Source organism: Schistocerca americana, chromosome 9 (assembly GCF_021461395.2).
Source record: "Schistocerca americana isolate TAMUIC-IGC-003095 chromosome 9, iqSchAmer2.1, whole genome shotgun sequence".
Lineage (NCBI taxonomy): Eukaryota > Metazoa > Arthropoda > Insecta > Orthoptera > Acrididae > Schistocerca > Schistocerca americana.
This window is the reverse complement of record NC_060127.1, coordinates 198,416,856-198,436,492: the sequence shown is the minus strand read 5'-3', so window position 1 is coordinate 198,436,492 and position 19,637 is coordinate 198,416,856. Positions and strand designations below refer to the sequence as shown.

The following is a 19,637-nucleotide window of genomic DNA, read 5'->3' as shown; positions in this document are numbered from 1 at the left end:
ATTTGAACACGTCTGTAGTGTGAATTTGCGTCAGTGGAATCAAGCTGTACAGTAACTCGGGCGCGGGCTTGTCGATAGTAACTTTGTGCAACGTCAAGTAGCAGAGTTTGTCAGGACGATGTGAGCGCAAGAGTCGCTCAGCGCGACTGCGAGTAATCCTTGCCGCAAAGCGCTATCGATACCAGCGCAATGACGCTAATCTAATGTGTGTCAGTACGTGACTCGAAATTCGTGACTCGAAACGTACTGACACTGCCGAGTATAAAGAGGGGGCAGTGACGTGATACCAGTGCCCTTAGTGCCACAGCTCTCACAGACGGCGGTGCTGTGCTACACGGGCGCGGCCTCTGCTACAATGGGATGTGTAGTAAGAGCAGTAGTGGCTTACTAGCTGCGATAGTTCGTGCAAGGTTGGGTCTGTCAGTGTGGGTATCATGCATCAATACCGTGGCAGGCGATGGCCGTGTATCCCGGTCTGCCGCTGCATTCCTGGAACAGTCGAGATCGTTATATATTAGTGAGAGATCGGCCATAGATGTGTGTGGGGTGGGTATAGCTTGTCTGCATGTAGTGTACGGTACGGGTCCCCTGCTTGGTGCCGGTTTTTCGGCAGGTTTATTCCAACTGGGTGTCCAGTGTGTGTGTGAAATCTCATGGGTCTTAACTGCTAAGGTCATCAGTCCCTAAGCTAACCTAAATTATCCTAAGGACAAACACACACACCCATGCCCGAGGGAGGACTCGAACCTCCGCCGGGACCAGCCGCACAGTCCATGACTGCAGCGCCCTAGACCGCTCGGGGGTGTCCAGTAATGGTGGCTGATAAACAGGGGCTCACCTGTACCGTTGCGTTTGCGTGTACTTGGCCATAGATGTTAGGTCCTTACAAGTATGTTTTTTGGTCTATTATGTTTCCATCTATGGCTGTGATCGTAGTTCCCCAGATTCAGAATGAACGGGTTCTGCGAATGTCTGGAGTTTCAGTATAGTCTTGTGGTGAGTTTGTGGATTTCCTCCGTGAGAGTCTCAAGTCGGTATTCCCGGTGAAGATCCGCGATACGTGTGTATCGTGGAGCGCTGCTTATGATTTTGAGTACTTTGTTTTGTACGATCTGCAGACGGCGCAGGCGTGTGGGCGCAGCGTATCCCCAGACAGGAGCTGCGTACGTCATCAGGGGTCGGATAAGTGTCACGTACATGGACCTCGACACCCTTCTGTTCAGTGTGCTATGCCTGTCGAGTATAGGGTAGAGATGTTTCAGCCTCGCGCTTGCTCTGTTGGTCACGTGTTGTATGTGGTCCCCCCCCCCCCCCCCCCCCCGCCCCACAGAGTAATTTCCGGTCCAGCCACACACCGAGGTATTTGACTTTCTCACGGAAACGTATTGGGCGTGGATGTAGTGTCATTGGTCTGCAGTCGCGGTGTTTGCGCAGGTGCTTCGCACTTGTCGACGTTCACTCTAGCGCGCCATTTCTCTAACCGAGGCTCAGCCACTCTGCAGCCGTGAGCTGCCCTGTGGCCCGCCCCACGCCCTCCACTGCAGCACCCACGTACCTCTGGTGACTTCAAAATGATCACAAATTCAACAAAAATTGGGTGATCTGTTCAAGAGAAAGCGCTTCACAAATTGAGCAAGTGAGTAGCGTGTTGGCTCGACCCTGGGCACTCGGCACCACCACTCCTGGCTGTCGGGCCGAATGCCGTGGGGCAGTCAGGCTGGTGTCCCACCGTCGGCTGGGGTACCTCCAGACACGTGCTCGTTCTAAACGAGACTTACAATATCTGATGAAAAGTACCCGGACAGCTGCCTAAAAATAATTTACAAGTTCTTGGCGCCCCCCATCGGCAATGCTTGAATTCAATATGGTGTTGCCCCAGCCTTAGCCTCGATAACAGCTTCACTCTCCCAGGCGTACGATCAATCAGGTGCTGGAAGGATTCTTGGGGAATGACGGGCCATTCTTCACGGAGTGCTGCACTGAGGAGAGGCCTGGCGCAATGCAACGTATTCTATGGGATTCAGGTCAGGACTCCATGCAGGCCAGTCCATTACAGGGATCCTACTGTCGTGTAACGACTCCGCCACAGGCCGTGAATCATGAACAGGTGCTCGATCGTGTTGGAAGATGCAATCGCCATCCCCGAATTGCTCTTCAACAGCGGGAAGCAAGAAGGTGCTTAAAACATCAGTGTAAGGCTGTGCTATTATAGCGGCACGCAAAACAAGAAGGGTTGCAAGCCCCCTCCATGAAAAACACGACCACACCGTAACACCACCGTCTCCGAATTCTACTATTGGCTCTACATACGCTGGCAGATGACGTTCACCAGGAATTTGCCGTACCCACTCCCTGCCATCGGATCGCCACACTGTGTACCGTCATTCGTCACTGCACACAACGTTTCTCCACTGTTCAATCGACCACCACACGAGGCGTCGTTTGGCGTTTACCGGCGTGATGTGTGGCATATGAGCAGCCACTCGACCGTGAAATCCAAGTTTTCTCACCTCCCGCCTTACTGTCGTAGTAGTTGCAGTTGATCCAAATGCAGTTTGGAATTCCTGTGTGATGGTCCGAATATATGTCTGCCTACTGCACATTACGACCCTCTTCAACTGCCGGCAGTCTCCGTCCGTCAACAGACGAGCTCAAGCTGTACGGTTTTATGCTGCACGTGTCCCTTCACGTTCCCATTTCACTTCACAACGGAAATAGTGGGCCTACGCATGTTTAGGAGTGTGGAAATCTGGCATACAGACGTATGACACCCAGTCACCTGACCACGCTGTAAGTCCGTGAGTTCCCCAGAGCGGCCCGTTCTCGTCTATCTCAATGTCTGATGGCTACTGAGGTCGCAGATCTGGAGTACCTGGCAGTAGGTGGCAACACAATGCACCCAATATTTGGGGGGGGGGGGGTGTCCGGATACTTTTGATCACATAGGACGTCACTGGCGGTGGCGTGCCGACCTGACGTTCGCTCGCCGTACAGCCGGGCGACCAGTCGTGATAGCCGCCCGCGGCGCCCTCACAGCGCAGCCGCACGTCGCCGGTGTGCCACGCCCCGTTTTGTTGTCCTCCTTGGGAAGCCACCCTGGGCTCACACTTCAGCTGGACAGCGCGCCCGCCCGCACACAGCGCGTGTGCCTGCTGCTTGTCTTCGTGTTTGCCAAACCCCACCTTCCCCCCCGCCCCCCAGTAAGGTCGCCGGATCTCTCGCCAGTCGAGAAAGTTTGGAGCATTATGGGCCCTCCAAACAGCTAGAGACTTTGTGAGCGTGTGGGTTTTGCTATTCTGTTATTCTGCGCAACGGATTAATCTGAGATGTTCCCTTTACCCTGTGGCTCCTGCAAGATGTAATTTCCATCCCCACACTACTACAGAAGTCAGACAGACGCTCCTAACGTTCTAAAGAGAAATGCCTGAAAAACTTTCAGCAATAAACATCTTCTGGAGTCGTCCGCTGTAAGGAAATGACACAAAAATTCACAAAATTTCTTACGTAACTAGTGGGATACTTGGGTACTGCGGTAGAGCTAGTTAGTGTAAGAAAAACATGAAACTAACGAAAATTATTATTATTTTTTTTTTTTTTTTTTTTTTTTTTGCAAAAATTCTGAGGAATCACAATGGCACTTTTGGTTATGAACTCAACACGTTATTTCCTGGTTGTTTTCGGAATGTGAAGTTACCTCTCAAGGATAGGATTCGCTAATGAAATTTCTGTACAAAGTTTAAGATTGTTATTGACTTGGCAGAATGGCTGAGAGCCGCGCCTACTCAACTTGAATAATTATCCGTTTGAATGTTGCTACGTACGGTCGTTTACATGAATTCATACAATATTGACTTTATCTTATCGAGTTTGGGTTCGAATGAAGCGTCTTGATGTGCGGAATATGATTGTGAGGGCGGAATATGTAAGCAATGAAGGTCAGGAGACCACGACGTCTTACAACTTTGACAATCTAATGGAGAGAAACTGGCGCGATATTCCCCAGGAGGACATCCCATAACTCTGCCTATCAACACCAGTGCAAAAAATAATCGTTGCATAACGACCAGAGATGGGCCAGCACGTTAATGACATGCTGAATATCTGAAGTTCTATCTGTCGAATAAATGATGCAATGTTTCTGAAATTGTAATCCGTATGTTTGCGAGTACTTGTACATCAGATCATTACGTCTAACGATTTACATCTCATTCGGATGATTCTTTCGTTGCTCGTCGTTTTTTTTTTAATTTTTTGTAGAGTTACGTTCCTATAAATGTCATGTTGTTCTCAGTGATCCATTTGCAATGTTGATGGGAAGGAAAGGGACTGGATTGATAAATGCGGCGACTTCCTGTTGTCTATCTTTTACAGCACATTGTGAAGCCACGAACAGCGTCATAGTCACTCAGTGGAAAGATACTGCAATGATCTCACCATTAATTTTGTTCTTGGTAGGCCGCAGAAACCTCTTCCATTCAGGAATCACTGCCACTTACAGAGTGGGCTGCACTGAGTGGAGCCACTCGTCACACATCTGCTATATGTCCACCAACCAACGAGGGCGTGCATACGTGTCGTGGAATGAGTCTGATCGTGTTCGAGTCCATAACAGTAATCTGCTGCATCCATTGCTTAACTGATGTTGAGATAGCCCCCACCTAGGTGACCTTCTTCTGTTACAGACGGAGAAATTTTCATCCAGTGGGGCTCTCCCCATGGCGGGGGAGACAACGCTGCGGTCATGCTCCTGATACTCTTCGTGCTGTAAAAAGTATTGCAGCCAATGACAGTGGCGGTAATAAAATGGACGTTGTGGAGAACATACTGGCAGCGAGTTGCACCAGGGGCACGCTCCGGCGGTCCTACATTTTTACATAAAAGCTCACTCAACAACTGCGAATAATCGTTCATTTCATAGGCTAAAAATAACTCCAAAACATAAACATAAGCTCCGTGAAGTTATTTTGTCTACTCATATAAGAGGACTCGACAGGAAATACTAGGGAGGTGAATCTAATGCAAAAGTAAACGTGATGGTGCGGAAAATTCCTTTTCCGCAAGAATGCTATAGCTGCCGTACGAAGTGACTAAGAATCGGTTCCCCTTTAGGAGAGTAGAAGACTGTGCAGATATTTATGCAGAATCTGTCCATGTGTCTCTCTTAATTACTCATATCTGTATTTCATCCAGTGTTAACGCACTTGGTGGAAAATAAACAGCCCCGGGTGTTTCTGTGCACTGCGTCATCACAGATACCTGATGCGCGCTCTAGGCGGTCGGTATAACTCTCTGAAACGTCATGGAGTTGCTTCTTGTGACGTAGTGGGGTAGAGAGAGCGGGAACCACCTGCCTGCTCTTCCGTTTGCACACCTATCAAAGAGGGCAGTGCATGACCCCAATCTCGCGACGTAACTTCCTTTGAGCTTCTACCAGCTGCGTATTACCTTCCACCCTGTTACACGCCTGGATCACTATTTATCCCTTAATACGAGTGACTGCACTTAGATGTAGTACATACATTTAATATTTGTCCTAAATCCACTTCAATGAACAGTAAACATTAATTTAATACCATTAAAACACTATTTTTAATAATAGGCGAGTTTTCCGTGCCCTGCAACGCCGAGGCTGTATTACTTCTGGAGAGAAAATCAATAGGACCGTTTTTGTAGGAAATTTTGTGCAAGGAAATATTTTCGTTAGAAGCCGTTGTTTTCGAAATACTTTTAAACGCCGTCCCCAACATCACTGCTCGCACCTCATTGGTCAGGACTGTCCCTCCCACCACTGTACAAAAATTTACGACTACACGATTTTTCCCCTATTCGACCTTTTCGGTTTTCGTTGACTGGACTGTATGCAAGCAGTTCGGACTCTGTAAACTGTATTTACATCGAGAAAGAGTTTTAAAAACTGCAACACTATTTACATAGTGTATATTTTTCAGTTTGCCGTGTCCTTGGTCTGTGCAAATATGGCGGAAGATTGGCTGGATCTTATCACTGAAAAGGCTATGGAAGAAGGTCATGTGGAGGTAAATATGATTGTTTTACAATAACTCTTCTTATATGAGACAATTGTGTGACAATGTACATGGAGCTACAGTATTATGGTGAGCCGGCTGGTGTGGCCGAGCGGTTCTAAGCGCTTCAGTCTGGAACCGCGCGACCACTATGGTCGCAGGTTCGAATCCTGCCTCGGGCATGGATGTGTGTGATGTCGTTAGGTTAGTTAAGTTTAAGTAGTTCTAAGTTCTAGGGGACTGCTAACCTCAGCTGGTAAGTCCCATAGTGCTCAGAGCCGTTTATTATGGTGAACATTTCTACCAGCATTTCTGTCACTGTTATACCCTGGTTCTGTTTACACACTGATGATACTTCGACGTGAGAGTTCGCTGGCCCATGCCCACTGACGCCTGCAGTGTTTTCTCTGAATACTTTTGTACGGGAGGTTTCACTCGGAAGTTACAATTACCTGACATTGTCAGTGCTGTTGGAGGCGATCTTTAAATGTATTGTTTAGTTTTCGGTGGGAGAGCTTCTTTATTTGCCAGGATCGCAAGGATAAGTTCTTCGGTTCCTCATTTCGACCAATTAAATGGCTATCTTCAGATCTGAAGGCATATACAACCAACAGCGCGATTTTCATAATATAAAGAATTCACGAAATTAATGATTTTTCGTAATACATACCACATAATACAAAGCATCGACTAAAGCATCGATTACTGAAGTAAGACGCTTTGTCACAATCGTGTTCACCATTGCGACCTGTAAGATAGAGTTCAATACCATTCGTGGAACCAATTCACAGACATAGGTAAAAAATTATGTTAGACAAGATTTTTTGAATAACAAGTAAATAAGAAAGTTTGGTTGCAATAGATACCTATTAGCTGCACTATGCAGCACGTCATTGTGTAGTAGAACAGATACGTAACAGTGGTACGGTGAGACAGTTTAAGGAGCTGTCTGGTTCCCGGGTTCGATTCCCGGCGTGGTCAGGGATTTTCTCTGTCTCGTGATGACTGGGTGTTGTGTGATGTCCTTAGGTTAGTTAGGTTTAAGTAGTTCTAAGTTCTAGGGAACTGATGACCATAGCTGTTAAGTCCCATAGTGCTCAGAGCCATTTGAACCATTTTTTGAAGGAGCTGTCTTGTCTGTCGACAGTACTGGGCGAAGCTACCCAGCTGACAGCGGTAGGTAGACTTGCAGGTACTGCCAGCTGCCGTCAGATGGCAGTTCAGTAAACATACGATGTTTTTACAGAATAATACAAAATAATGAAAAATAGGTGCAGTAGTTTAAAAACCAGATGAAGGGGCATTACAATTTTAATTATGTAAAAATATGAAAGTTGTACAGATAGAGCCAATGGAATATAATAGGTGGTGAAGACTGATGTATTGCTCTATTGTTATATCAGACTGTATGAAAGTACGTTAACTTAAAATGCTAGATGCTACATGAGACAATAGTACGTTTGAAATTATAAAACTGAAATACAATGCTCGTTTACAAATTTCAAATGTAGTTTACCGTGGACGGACACTATGTAAGTAGCAGATCGTTGACATAGTAAATGGTTCAAATTGTATAAGAGAAAAATATTTTGACTGAAGTTCACAGTACCTGAAAGCATATTCAGTTGCTGGCTACACTTAAATTCTTGTCAATGTTTCATTCTGAATAAGAGTACAGAATACAATACTGAAGGTTCTGATCATAACCTGATAAATGTCTATGGCAGTTAAAATGTTTTGTAATAAAATATAGAAACAAGTACATATAAAGACGCAAATACCATAAGAACATACAGTGATGTACAAAAAGCAGGTCAACAGAAATATAAATACGGATCTACATGTAACGCAAATAAGTGAACAGTTTGTAGAAAGTGTTCCATGTAGTATATGTATACCCACTAGTGTAACGAATATGGCATTAGAAGCAGTACAGCAAAGCATTTTCAGTTTATGAAAACTGTACCTCCTTTTACAAGGCCAACTGTTACAGTTAAGTAATATATTGTGCATAGGTTAATGCCTACGTTAGTACGAGCATTATGTTGGCCGTTGAACACAGTACTATACAGCCCCTTTGTGTTCTTTAGACAACACATATATATGCCCTTCTCTTAAAATTTTTTGACAGTCTGTTAGAACTACGCAGCAATTATATAGACTTTTGTAGTATGCACATTCTGAGCATTTGTCTGTCATGCACGGAATCGTATTGCTGCATTCATATCTGCCTCCATACCGTACATTTCTAGCATATTTCTATTTGATTGATATTCTGCGCTGTAGGCAAAATGTTCTCGGCGTTGCGTTGCAGAGCGAAAATAACAATGTAGACATCGATCTAGGAACAATGAATTAATTAACTGTAACTGTTTGTTGTGTAAAAGTAGGTTATAATCTTGTCGTTTCTATAAACTGAAAATGCTATAATTATTACATTTATGTAACACTATATTAGTACTGTTTTGACTGCCATATTTGATACATTAGCGCTAAGTACCATAGAGAGTGTGACAACGCTGCATTCTCTATACGCTGTTCACTTCTTTCTGTTGTATGTCAGCTACTACTATATTTCTCTTCATATACTTCTTGTACATCACTGTATGTACTTAGGATACTAATGTCTTTATGTGTGCTTCTTTTTTTTATTTTTTATATAACATTTCCAACTGATGTAGACATATTTATCAGGTTATGGTCGGAACCTTCAATACCGTATTTTTCGCTGTTATTCAGAATGAATCATTGACATGCATTTAAATGTAGCCAATAGCTGAATAAGCTGTCAGGTACCACGACGACAGTCAAAAACAATTTCCTTTTATATGATTTGTACCATTTTCTATGTTGACAGTCCGGGTGAAGAGGTGCCTGGTCCGGTGGCCGTGGCAGCAGTGCAGTTGGTGCACCTTGGCCAATTCATTTGCCTGGGAAGCGGACATTCAGGAAATCCTAGACGTCAGGGAGGTAGCGTGGCGGTGCGCAGTCTTGCATAACTCTGCGTGGCGCTCCTGGGCACCAACGTCAATCTGGGGGATTAAAAAGTTTTCCAGTGTATCTAAGTACACTAACCCATTCACAGTTTTCTTTTGGAAAAAAGTCCCACTAGCTTTGCTCTTGCTTAGTGCACAAAACACATTCAATTTTGCACATTACATTCATGTTCCAGGAATTTTAGTGGATTTTTACTGCCCCAAATTCTACAGTTGTGTTATTAACTTTGCCACTTAAGTGAAAGGTCACCACTCAAGATAATCTTTCCAATGAAACCTTCATCTTCATTCAACCAACGTAACATTTCAAAACAAAGTCCTTACGAGAAATCCTATTAGTATCTTCTTATTCTTGCACCATTATCGACTTGCACAGTTTGAGATGCAACCGTTTTCTTGAGACCCACCAAATAGTTGTGTGTGAGCTGCCCATCTCTTGAGAAGGACGCCATTTCGATTTTGTAGGACTGTTCGTGAAGCTTTGTCTGACTTACTCTACAACATCTTCAGATGAACATGGACAACTTGAGGATTTTTTGTCTTACTCAGTATTCAGATTCAGTAAAACAATTATGTCACTTGTAAACAATAGGCTGCTGGAAGGATCTTTACCGTACTACGTATGAAAATTACGTTACACAGTTCTCTCAGATATCGACTCTTCAAACCTCAACATGCAGCGAGTATGCTGGGGACCAGTAAAGACTGTCATCTTTACTTCAATTGCCACTAGCGCTTGCAGTGATGCTATACTGTACTAGCGTACGATGAGAATCAAAATATGAGCTGTTTCCCTTCCAGATGATATCAAGATTAAGTCTGTAAGTCGCATTAATAAGTATGTACGAGTTTTCTAAGTTATAAAATTCTTTCTGATAACACATTTATTGTGTCCACTGGACACTAAGAACGATCAGTATTTCTGTGCGCTGTTTCATCAACTAATAACTTTCAGCTGTAAGAATAAAAACCTATTTTAAAATTATCTTTTTTACATAACAGGACTGTGACGTTGCCACACCTTCAGCACTAATTAAACCAATAATCTCGCACGATTGGGTTCTAAACACTCATGCTCTTTTACAGGTTCACAATTTACTCTTACGCGCAAATGTCAACACAGCAGAAGAAGAAACTGGTGACGCAGTAACAAACCTGAAAGCCAAAGATCATCGCGCAGACCAGTTGAGAAACATTCAGGACACTGGCCAGCAACAAAAAGTGTCCACAGAGGCGGTAGGACATGGTCTAGGTGGTGATTCTAGCCCCAGCTGTGCTGTAGGGGTTCCAGATGGGGGTGCTCTATCCACAGCAAACGCCAGTGGATGTGAATGGACAGAGCTGCACAATATGTACCTGGTAGGTAACGATAGGGGCGCCATGTTGCTTGTGGATGGGGGCACAATAGTGCAACGTGCGACAGTGGTTCCAGGTGAGAAATGTCAGAGACTGCTTGCAGAATCTGGTGGTCGACTATTGTGCCTGTCTGCAAAAGGGGACACTCAAGGAATAAAGCTTAAAGTAGTTCCCACAGAGGGTGAACTTCAGCAGCATCCAGCAATCTCATCACTACACTATGACGCAGCCGTCGGCAATGCCGACATTCTTCGCACACTTGTAAATATCGGTACAGATGTGAACGAAACAGATGAGTACGGCAATGCAGCACTACACTACGCCGCCACCTCTGGGAGTGCAGAGTGTATCTCGCTCCTCTTAGAAGCAGGTGCAGACGTACAGGCGGAAACTGAAGACGGCTCTACAGCCCTGCACTTGGCGTCGAGGAACGGCTATGCAGACAGTGTGAGACTGCTTATAAGGAGTGGTTCAGACGTCAATGGGCAGAACTCAAATGGGGATACACCTCTGATCTGTGCAGCAGGCAGTGGCAGTGTAGAGTGCATGAGGGTGCTGTTAGATGCTGGCGCAGACGTGTGCGTGACAGATAACCGCGGTGATACTGCTCTCTGCATTGCAGCGGGTGGTGGCAATGCAGAATGTGTTGCGGTCTTGGTAGCCGCAGGTGCAGAAGTCGACGTGCGGGACTCGGGGGGTTATACACCGGTCCACGCTGCAGCCGTGTTGGGGAGTGTGGAGTGTGTCAAGTTGCTGACAGACGCCGGTGCAAGTGTGCGAGTACAGGATAACGCATGTAACACGCCTCTGCACTTTGCCGTTGCTATGGGCAACACAGACTGCGTCAGGCTGTTGATCGAGTTGGGTGCTAGTGTGCACGAGCAGAATTGTGACAGGGCCACCCCACTGCACCGTGCGGCAGAAGAGGGTCACGCCGATTGCGTAAGACTTCTCCTAGATGGTGGGTCTGACGTGAAGGCAAAGAATAATGACGGCTACATTCCATTGCACTTTGCAGCACAAGGTGGTCACACCGAGTGCACGAAACTTCTCGTACACGGCGGCTCTGACGTGCTGGCTCAGAGTGCCGACGGATCGACTCCTCTGCACTACACAGCTCTGAATGCTGGCAACGTCGACTGCATCCGCCTCCTGTTGAACGCCGGCGCCAGTCTGGCAACGCTGGATGGCGAGGGCGGCACGCCGCTGCACTGTGCAGCAGCCAACGGGGACGTGGAGTGCACCGCCCTGCTGCTGGCTGCCGGGTCGGACATCCGTGCACGGGACTCTGACGGCTACACGGCGCTGCACTTTGCTGCACTCAACGGCCATGCCGAGTGTGCCGCCTTCCTGCTGGGCAACGGCGCGGACGTGCGGGCTCAGACCGTAAACGGTGACACCCCTCTGCACCGGGCAGCTGGTAAAGGTCACGCTGATGTCGTCACTGTGCTCCTCCGAGCAGGTGCGCCTGTAGGGGTGCAGAACAGAGCAGGAAAGACAGCCCAGCAAGTGGCGCAGGAGGAGGGGAACGTGGACTGTGTGGCACGACTTCTGCTGCAGGGTGCCGAAGTGGTCGAGGTGGGCGATGATGTCCACTCCAGAGGTACAAATTGTCATACTCGTCAAAATCACAGGTGGTTGTGTTCACTTTTATAATTTCTACAGCTGAACTGCAACTACTTTCACTACAGGAAGTTGTCGGTAAAAACTGATATTACTATTGTTTCAAACATTTTGGGCTGAAACTATCCAGAAGGTGGAAGACTGCAAAATGAGTGTTTTTAGATGAAGTTTTGTTGGGCTGTGAAATATAGAATAAACACTGTCCGTGACATACGTCTTGGTAAACTGTTACTTCTCATAACACAACAAGCCTGCATATTGGCGTTGCTATCTTCCTAAATAATGCATAATCGTGACTGTGAAGTTTGACCAGTACCGTTTGAAGAAAAGCTTTTAATGAATGATCCTGCACGATGAGGTATAAATGTGCATGCATAACAGCCATCATTTGATTCCATATACGTGTGTTTGGAAAATTTTCCTCTTAATCAATGTTCTGTTGTAGCATTATTTATTTTTCTGTGTCTGATATAATTATGTATCTGTGTTCATTCTGGGCAGTGTACCACTCAATCTAAAATGTCAATTATGCTATATATGCTCTATGTAGCAAAAAAGACGAAGACTGTTTCTTCACCTCACTGCTTTCTTTTGCTCTCTATGCTATTGTTAAAGCTTTCTAGGTAGACTGGTCACTGGCCTTCATATGAACTTCTGATCAAACAATGGGCAGAACATGGAAGTCTCAAGGACACAAAAAATGTACAACTGTCACAGCTAAATCATCCATCAGATGTGCTTCAGTTACGACAAGTGATTTGCTCACACGGCATGTGTATACACAGTTGTAGTATGAGAAAATTGTGGTGATACACGGAAATGGACACAAATTCATTTTGATTGTACAAAACTGGTAACAATTTGGTCATTTGATATGTTCGTACCTTATTTTATATATTTTGTACAGGCACTAGGAGGCAGCTTTCATGAAGGATAGTAACAGCATCATACAATACAGCACTATTTTTTGTGGTCGGTATCAGTCATACTCAATTCCTTTGTACTAGAGGAGAATAATTGTATAAGGAGCAGTCAGATTAAAACGAGACAGATGGAAAAAAGGAAGTAAGCTGTTCATTATTTCAAAAGTAATCGCCATAACTGTTAATGGACGCGCCCACATGTTGTCACAATTGTTTAGAGTACGCTGCAGCAGTACTCTTGGGAAGCCCATACACGTTCTCCATGTAGACCCGACCTCTCCTCGTGTAATTTCCATTTTTTTGGATCCCAGGAGAGAGACGTTTGTGGACGTCGATTTGTTTTGAACGACGAAGTGCACGCCTGGGTGCAATCATGATTCCGTAGACAACTGGAAATATTTTTCAGTGAAGGCACTGACCATCTTGTCTCACAGTGGGATAAATGTTTCACAGTTACAGCGATTACTTTTGGAATAATAAGCAACTGGCTTACATTTTGTGCCCCTGACAAATAAATTGTGTACACTGACTGTACATAATGTCTCATAAGACGTTTTTCATGTAGTATAAATGCGTTATACACAGATTGACAGTTATACAAAAGATGGAAAAATGTTTTATAAAGCACTATGTACAGTCAGTGTATGCACTTTGCATACACTTGTTCTCCTTTGGTACAAATAATTGGATGATGCTCGGTGTATGAGAGAAATCGATTATAAAGAAAAAGTAATGATACAGTTCCAAAGCCATATAATCTATGTTTTTGGACTAACCACTTTTATGGGAAAAACCGTAATTTTTTATTCTTGCCAGTGATTTGCATGGTGTAATACTTAACTAATCAAACACAGAAACATAATCTATGTTTTTGGACTAACCACTCTTATGGGAAAAAGCGTAATTTTTTATTCTTGCCAGTGATTTGCATGGTGTAATACTTAACTAATCAAACACAGAAACATAATCTATCTTTTTGGACTAACCACTTTTATGGGAAGAAACGTAATTTTTTATTCTTGCCAGTGATTTGCATGGTGTAATACTTAACTAATCAAACACAGAAACAAAGTTCCTACTATTTGTGTGATAAAAATGTAATGTGTATGATCACATTATGTATATATGTGTTCGTGTGCGTAATGTTAATAAACTTTTGTAATTTCATAATAACAGAATTTTCCTTATAAAACTGCCTTTCTTTTCAAAGACAACCAGTGTGACGGAGCGGTTCTAGGGGCTACAGTCTGGAACCGCGCGACTGCTACGGTCGCAGGTTCGAATCCTGCCTTGGGCATGGATGTGTGTGATGTCGTTAGGTTAGTTAAGTTTAACTAGTTCTTCGTTCTAGGTGTCTGATGACCTCAGAAGTTGAGTTCCATAGTGCTCAGAGCCATTTGACCATTTTTTCTTTTCCAATAATAACACACCTACACAAACGTTTATAACCAAAAAAGATGTGTTTCAACCCAGTTATCATTCCATTTCTCTGACTCACACTTCCTGAAACCTGATTGGTAGGTAGTCAGGCAGCGCACAGGATAAGGTTAAGGTTGTGGATGGGGCCATAAACAGTTATTGTGGGTTGCACAATCAAACACACAACTTTATTTTCTACAAACCACTTATTTACATAATGGCTTAAAAGATCACAATCAAACAATAAGTCTGAAGGCCACACATAACACATGGAACAACTTAACGGCTTTGGGTCTGGATTACAAACAATATCAGATAGAACAATTTCTAAGAAATAATTTTTTTAAATAATCAATGATCAAAATTCTAATTTAACATGTCTGAAGGTCTTTATGTGAAATTTTAAAAAACTGAATTGATACATGGTCAATGGCCTTGTACAGTACTTCAAATAAAATCACAATTTAAAACAAACAGAACAAGTGGTGCTCAGAAGTGTTCCAAGGGTCGGCCTGGGGAGGTAGCTCAAACGTAAGAGGAGGTGAGACAGGCAGCCAAGAGTTAAAGTGTGGTAATCGGATAGCAACCCAAACTAGGGATGGACCAAGGACTGACCAACAATTTAACCAATTCCCTTCCGTCCGACCAACGGCACAACGATGGAGAATATCGGCTGAGGACGAGAATACGAACAGCACCACACCTCCAGAAATTGGCGTCTAAAAACAGCCAGGGGAACAATAACCGATCTAAGCAAATATGAACCAAACAACTTAAAAGGCTGTAGAACCACACGCCATGCTGGACAGCAACAACACGACGAGGAAAAGACACGCTGCCTGCAAACTACGCTAACGACCAGGCAGGTAACTGGAGCTTTAATGGCCAGAGGGCAGAAAATACCGCTGTTGCACTTCACTGATAAGTAACAGTCAATTTAATAATTAATCACAACATAGAAAGACGGCTGCAAGATTTCGCAACTCCAGCACATCATATGATGCTGCTAGCCTGAATGGCCAAGGGGGCAACAACCCACACATGAACGAGGAGATGTCACAATAGTTGAGGTTTCATAACAGATTAACTGATCACTCAACTTCAGCGTCCAGGTTCAGTGGGCAACGAACTTGTCACTCTCACAGCTGGTGCCTCACGATCCGACAGCGCCTGCACGCCGCCAGCGGCCCCGGCCTGGCCTGGCGCAGCAGAGACTTGCTTGCTGCTCCGTCGCAATAGACTCACTCCATCCAACATGCAGACAGCGTTACAATAGCTAGTCAGTCAAAACCACAAGCTACACACGGTTCTGCAGGAACACTTCCACAAACAACTCACTGTGGAACAACTAGGAGGAATCACAAGTCGACACACACAGGGAACCTGGAAGCGGTCGGTGACCAAATAGATGTTGTCCAATGAGACGACCGACCGAACGACCAACCAAGGTCGCCCCCACTAAAGTTATGTGCGTAGGCAGCGGTCGGGCGAGTCATGGCTGTCTGAACCTCACTGCTGCTCCGTTTCGACTGCCTTCAGATGCATGGAGCTCCATCCCGACTCCCTTGATGTCCGTTCACAGGACACATGACGATCCAGAGACACTGGCTCAGACCCAACCATGGAGAGGGAAGACTTGCCCATTGACCACCCAACATATCTGCACAAGGAAGGATCTGACCCACGTCCCACAAGATTACCAATTGAAGGGGCCCAGAAAACAGTTGTCCTTGCTCAAGTCTCCTTCCATTGGACAGTGCATGTGTGTTGCCAGCAGTCAGACGAGTACTGGCTGTGCAGACCTTACTGGAGCTCCATCCCAACTGAACTCACCACACACCACGACCCGGAAATACTAGTGGTCGCTCCAAAGATAGTATGACAGTGCTCTTATAGATAGCGCTGCTGCTGCCACTCACAGGCAGGTAGGCCAGCAACTTAGTGGCTCGTAAATCGCATAAGAAACGGTGTGACAGTAGCAGAAAGACAAGATGTCAAATAATGAATGGCATGAACACAAGTCATTCACGGCTCACTTCCCTTTGTGTGACTCAACCAACTTGTTTGTCTAAACATATTCTATAAAAGTGAACACTAAAATGTAACAGTGATTCCTTACATGCATAGATCATGATGCAGACTGGAGATCTAATGTCGTTCATGTGCCTTACAGGCGCAAGTGTAAAGGAGAGGAATAGATTCTCACAGTTGTAGTACTTACACATAGTGTTAAAAATTATTCCATAGTGTGAAACATATCTCTTGTAGAGCAAGCTGTATGCTTCTACAAACGACCTACAGACTGCAGTAAACAAATGAGAACACATTATTCTGTCACTGTGAAAATGCAAAGATCCTAATCTAATCTGCTCGCTGTTACACTGATCTTGTACTTGTGGGCCCTGGCTAAAGGTTCGTACTCAGTATGGTGTCCATTAAAACTAAGTCATGTTACTGTCTGATGCCTTAGGGGCTCACGCACTATCTGAAAAAGCATTTCGCAAACTTATCAAAATGTAAACTGGTTTCATTGGAAACAATGGATGCTCTGCACTTACCCAGAACTGTGAATACAATCTACAGTAGCAGCGCTAATAGATGTTTATCACATGTCGTATCCATGGAGAGTAACAGAAAAATCAGTCCTCATTTATTTACTACATTCTGTAGATTGTTCATAATAGCAGAGGTTTTTCACAGGAAGAAAAATGTTTCACAGTAGCAAAGATCAACAAATACTCATAGTTTAAGAGCCCATATTTACTGGACATGTTTCTTGTGGTGTCACCGCCAGACACCACATTTGCTAGGTGGTAGTTTTAAATCGGCCGCGGTCCATTAGTACATGTCGGACCCGCGTGTCGCCACTGTGTGATCGCAGACCGAGCGCCACCACAAGGCAGGTCTCGAGATACGGGATAGCACTCGCCCCAGTTGTACGGACGACTTTGCTAGCGACTACACTGACGAAGCCTCGCTCCTTTGCCGAGCAGATAGCTAGAATAGCCTTCAGCTAAGTCCATGGCTACGACCTAGCAAGGCACCATTAGCCTTACATAGCAATTGATACTTATCGTATAAAGCATGTATCATCAAGAACGATGTATACAACAAGGATGGATTAAAGTTAAGTATTCCAAAAGCTACGTACTTTTCTTTATAGCATTCATTACGTATCCTGTTCCAGACCTCACGCCATCCTTCGTGTGTTTATAGCGTGCATTGCGGTCCCCTCAAATCACACTGTGTCGGCACCTCTGGCGACGAGTCAAAAGAGGGTCTTGTTCTTTCTACTTGCTTACATTTACTTGTGTCATGGCTTCTCCAGATGTACTGTCCGAATTTTATCGCTTGCAGAATCAGCAGACGCAGGCGTTATTGGATGCCCTTGGACAGCTCGTCCAGGGTCAACGTGCAATGCAAACCGATGCGGCGGCCGCCGCTTCACCGCTACCGCAGCCACAACATGCAGTTGCACCCCCGTTCCGGCCATTTGACCCAGCTAAGGAAACATGGACGGAGTGGTCACGCCAATTTGGATTTCATCTCTCCGCCTACAGAATTCAAGGTAACGAGCGGCAGCCTCACTTATTATCGTGTGTAGGGGTGCAAACGTACCGTGTGATAGTGAAATTATTTCCCCGACGCGACGTACCAACTCTGTCCTACGAAGAAATTTTGTCTGCTTTAGATGCCTATTTCAAGGAAACAGTTAATGTAGTTGCAAAAAGGTATACATTCTTTCGTACAAAACGTACGGCCGGTCAAACTAATAGGGAGTGGGTTGCAACATTGCAAGGCCTTACAAGGGATCGTGCTTTTGAGTGTGATTGTGGACTTCCTTATTCAGATACTATGGTACGTGATGCAATTGCACAGAACGTTTCTGATGTTCGTATACGGGAACAGATTTTGAAACTAGTTAATCCCTCCCTTCAACAAGTGATAGACATATTAGATAGACAAGACACACTTGACTTTGCACAGGAATCATTTGCAACTTCGCCAGCCGTGTGTCACATTAACCGGCCCGCCGGGCGCGCTGCACGGAACGATAAACAGCCCTCGCGCTCGTCCGCACAGCTGCCGCCTAGCTCTCCACGTGTGCCGTGCAAGCATACCAATGCAGTGAAATCATGCCCGCGGTGTGCAACTAGACATTCGCGTGACAATTGCCCGTCACGCCAAGCTATTTGTTTTTACTGTAATAAGAAAGGACATGTTCAAAGTGTTTGCCAGAAAAAGCTCAGATCGGACACTAAAAACCATTCCAGGCCCTTTGCTTCGCGCCGGAATCGAACCAAGAATACTCAGGCTCGTGAACCTTCACCCATGGACATTCATGTAGTTAATTCCACTCCGTCCAGTGCCACTTTCTCTATCAGTGACTGTGTTCATCCCACAAATAGTGTGCGTCGACGTCGCCGGAAATCACGTCAATTAGCAAGTGATTCTGTACCAGTGTCTGTTCACGTTGCACGAGACAGTCGCTCTTGTCGTCGGCAGGACAATAAACTTTTTGTAGATTTGGACTTTAATGGCAACGTGATCCCATTCCAGCTCGATACCGGAGCTGCAGTTTCATTGATCAATCACGACACGTACAAACAACTGGGCAAACCTCCGTTGCGTGCCGCAAATGTTCAGCTCACTAGTTATTCCGGACAGCATATCCCTGTGTTAGGACAGTGCACTCTTCTTGCAACATACAAGGGACAAACAAAACTTGTGTCATTTTACGTTCTTCGTTCTTCTACTGCATGATCGCATGATCGCCCTATTGCTCTAGTCTGCGCAAAGAAATTATTCACAAATCGAGAAAGACGCTTTGGCTCTCGTCTTTGGTGTTACAAAGTTTCATGATTTCTTGTATGGTCGTCACTTTACCGTCATCACAGACCACAAACCTTTGACATCGCTTTTTCATCTGAACAAGTCTGTACCTCCACGTACAGCGCAGAAATTCATTCGCTGGTCACTTTTCCTCTCGCAATACCGCTACGATATCTTGTATCGGTCCACTGCTAAGCACGGCAACGCCGATGCGTTGTCCCGTTTGCCTGTTGCTGAGGATAAAGCATTCGATTCTTCCGAACTTGCTTGCATGTTCATTGATTCGGAAACCGATGACGTGGTCGACTCGTTTCCGATTGATTTTCGTCGTGTAGCTGCAGCCACAGCTGCTGACCCTGTCCTTGCTACCGTTTTGCGTTTTGTTGCTACGCAATGGCCCTTGTCAAAGTAGAGGATCGAGGATCCGTTGGTTCGCAGATTTTTTGCTCACAAGGAGAGACTTT

At 45.1% G+C, this 19,637-nt stretch overlaps 1 protein-coding gene across 1 annotated transcript in view; it reads left to right on the top strand.

Moving 5' to 3' along the window:
- Positions 1 to 14,024, top strand: part of LOC124550814 — a 102,884-nt gene extending 88,860 nt beyond the window's left edge. Inside the window, exons 5-6 of the mRNA XM_047125540.1 lie at positions 5,949 to 6,035; positions 10,106 to 14,024. Coding sequence (XP_046981496.1) covers positions 5,949 to 6,035; positions 10,106 to 12,031 — 2,013 coding nt within the window. The 3' untranslated portion in view covers positions 12,032 to 14,024. The remainder of the gene's footprint in view (positions 1 to 5,948; positions 6,036 to 10,105) is intronic.
- Positions 14,025 to 19,637: the final 5,613 nt, after the last annotated feature.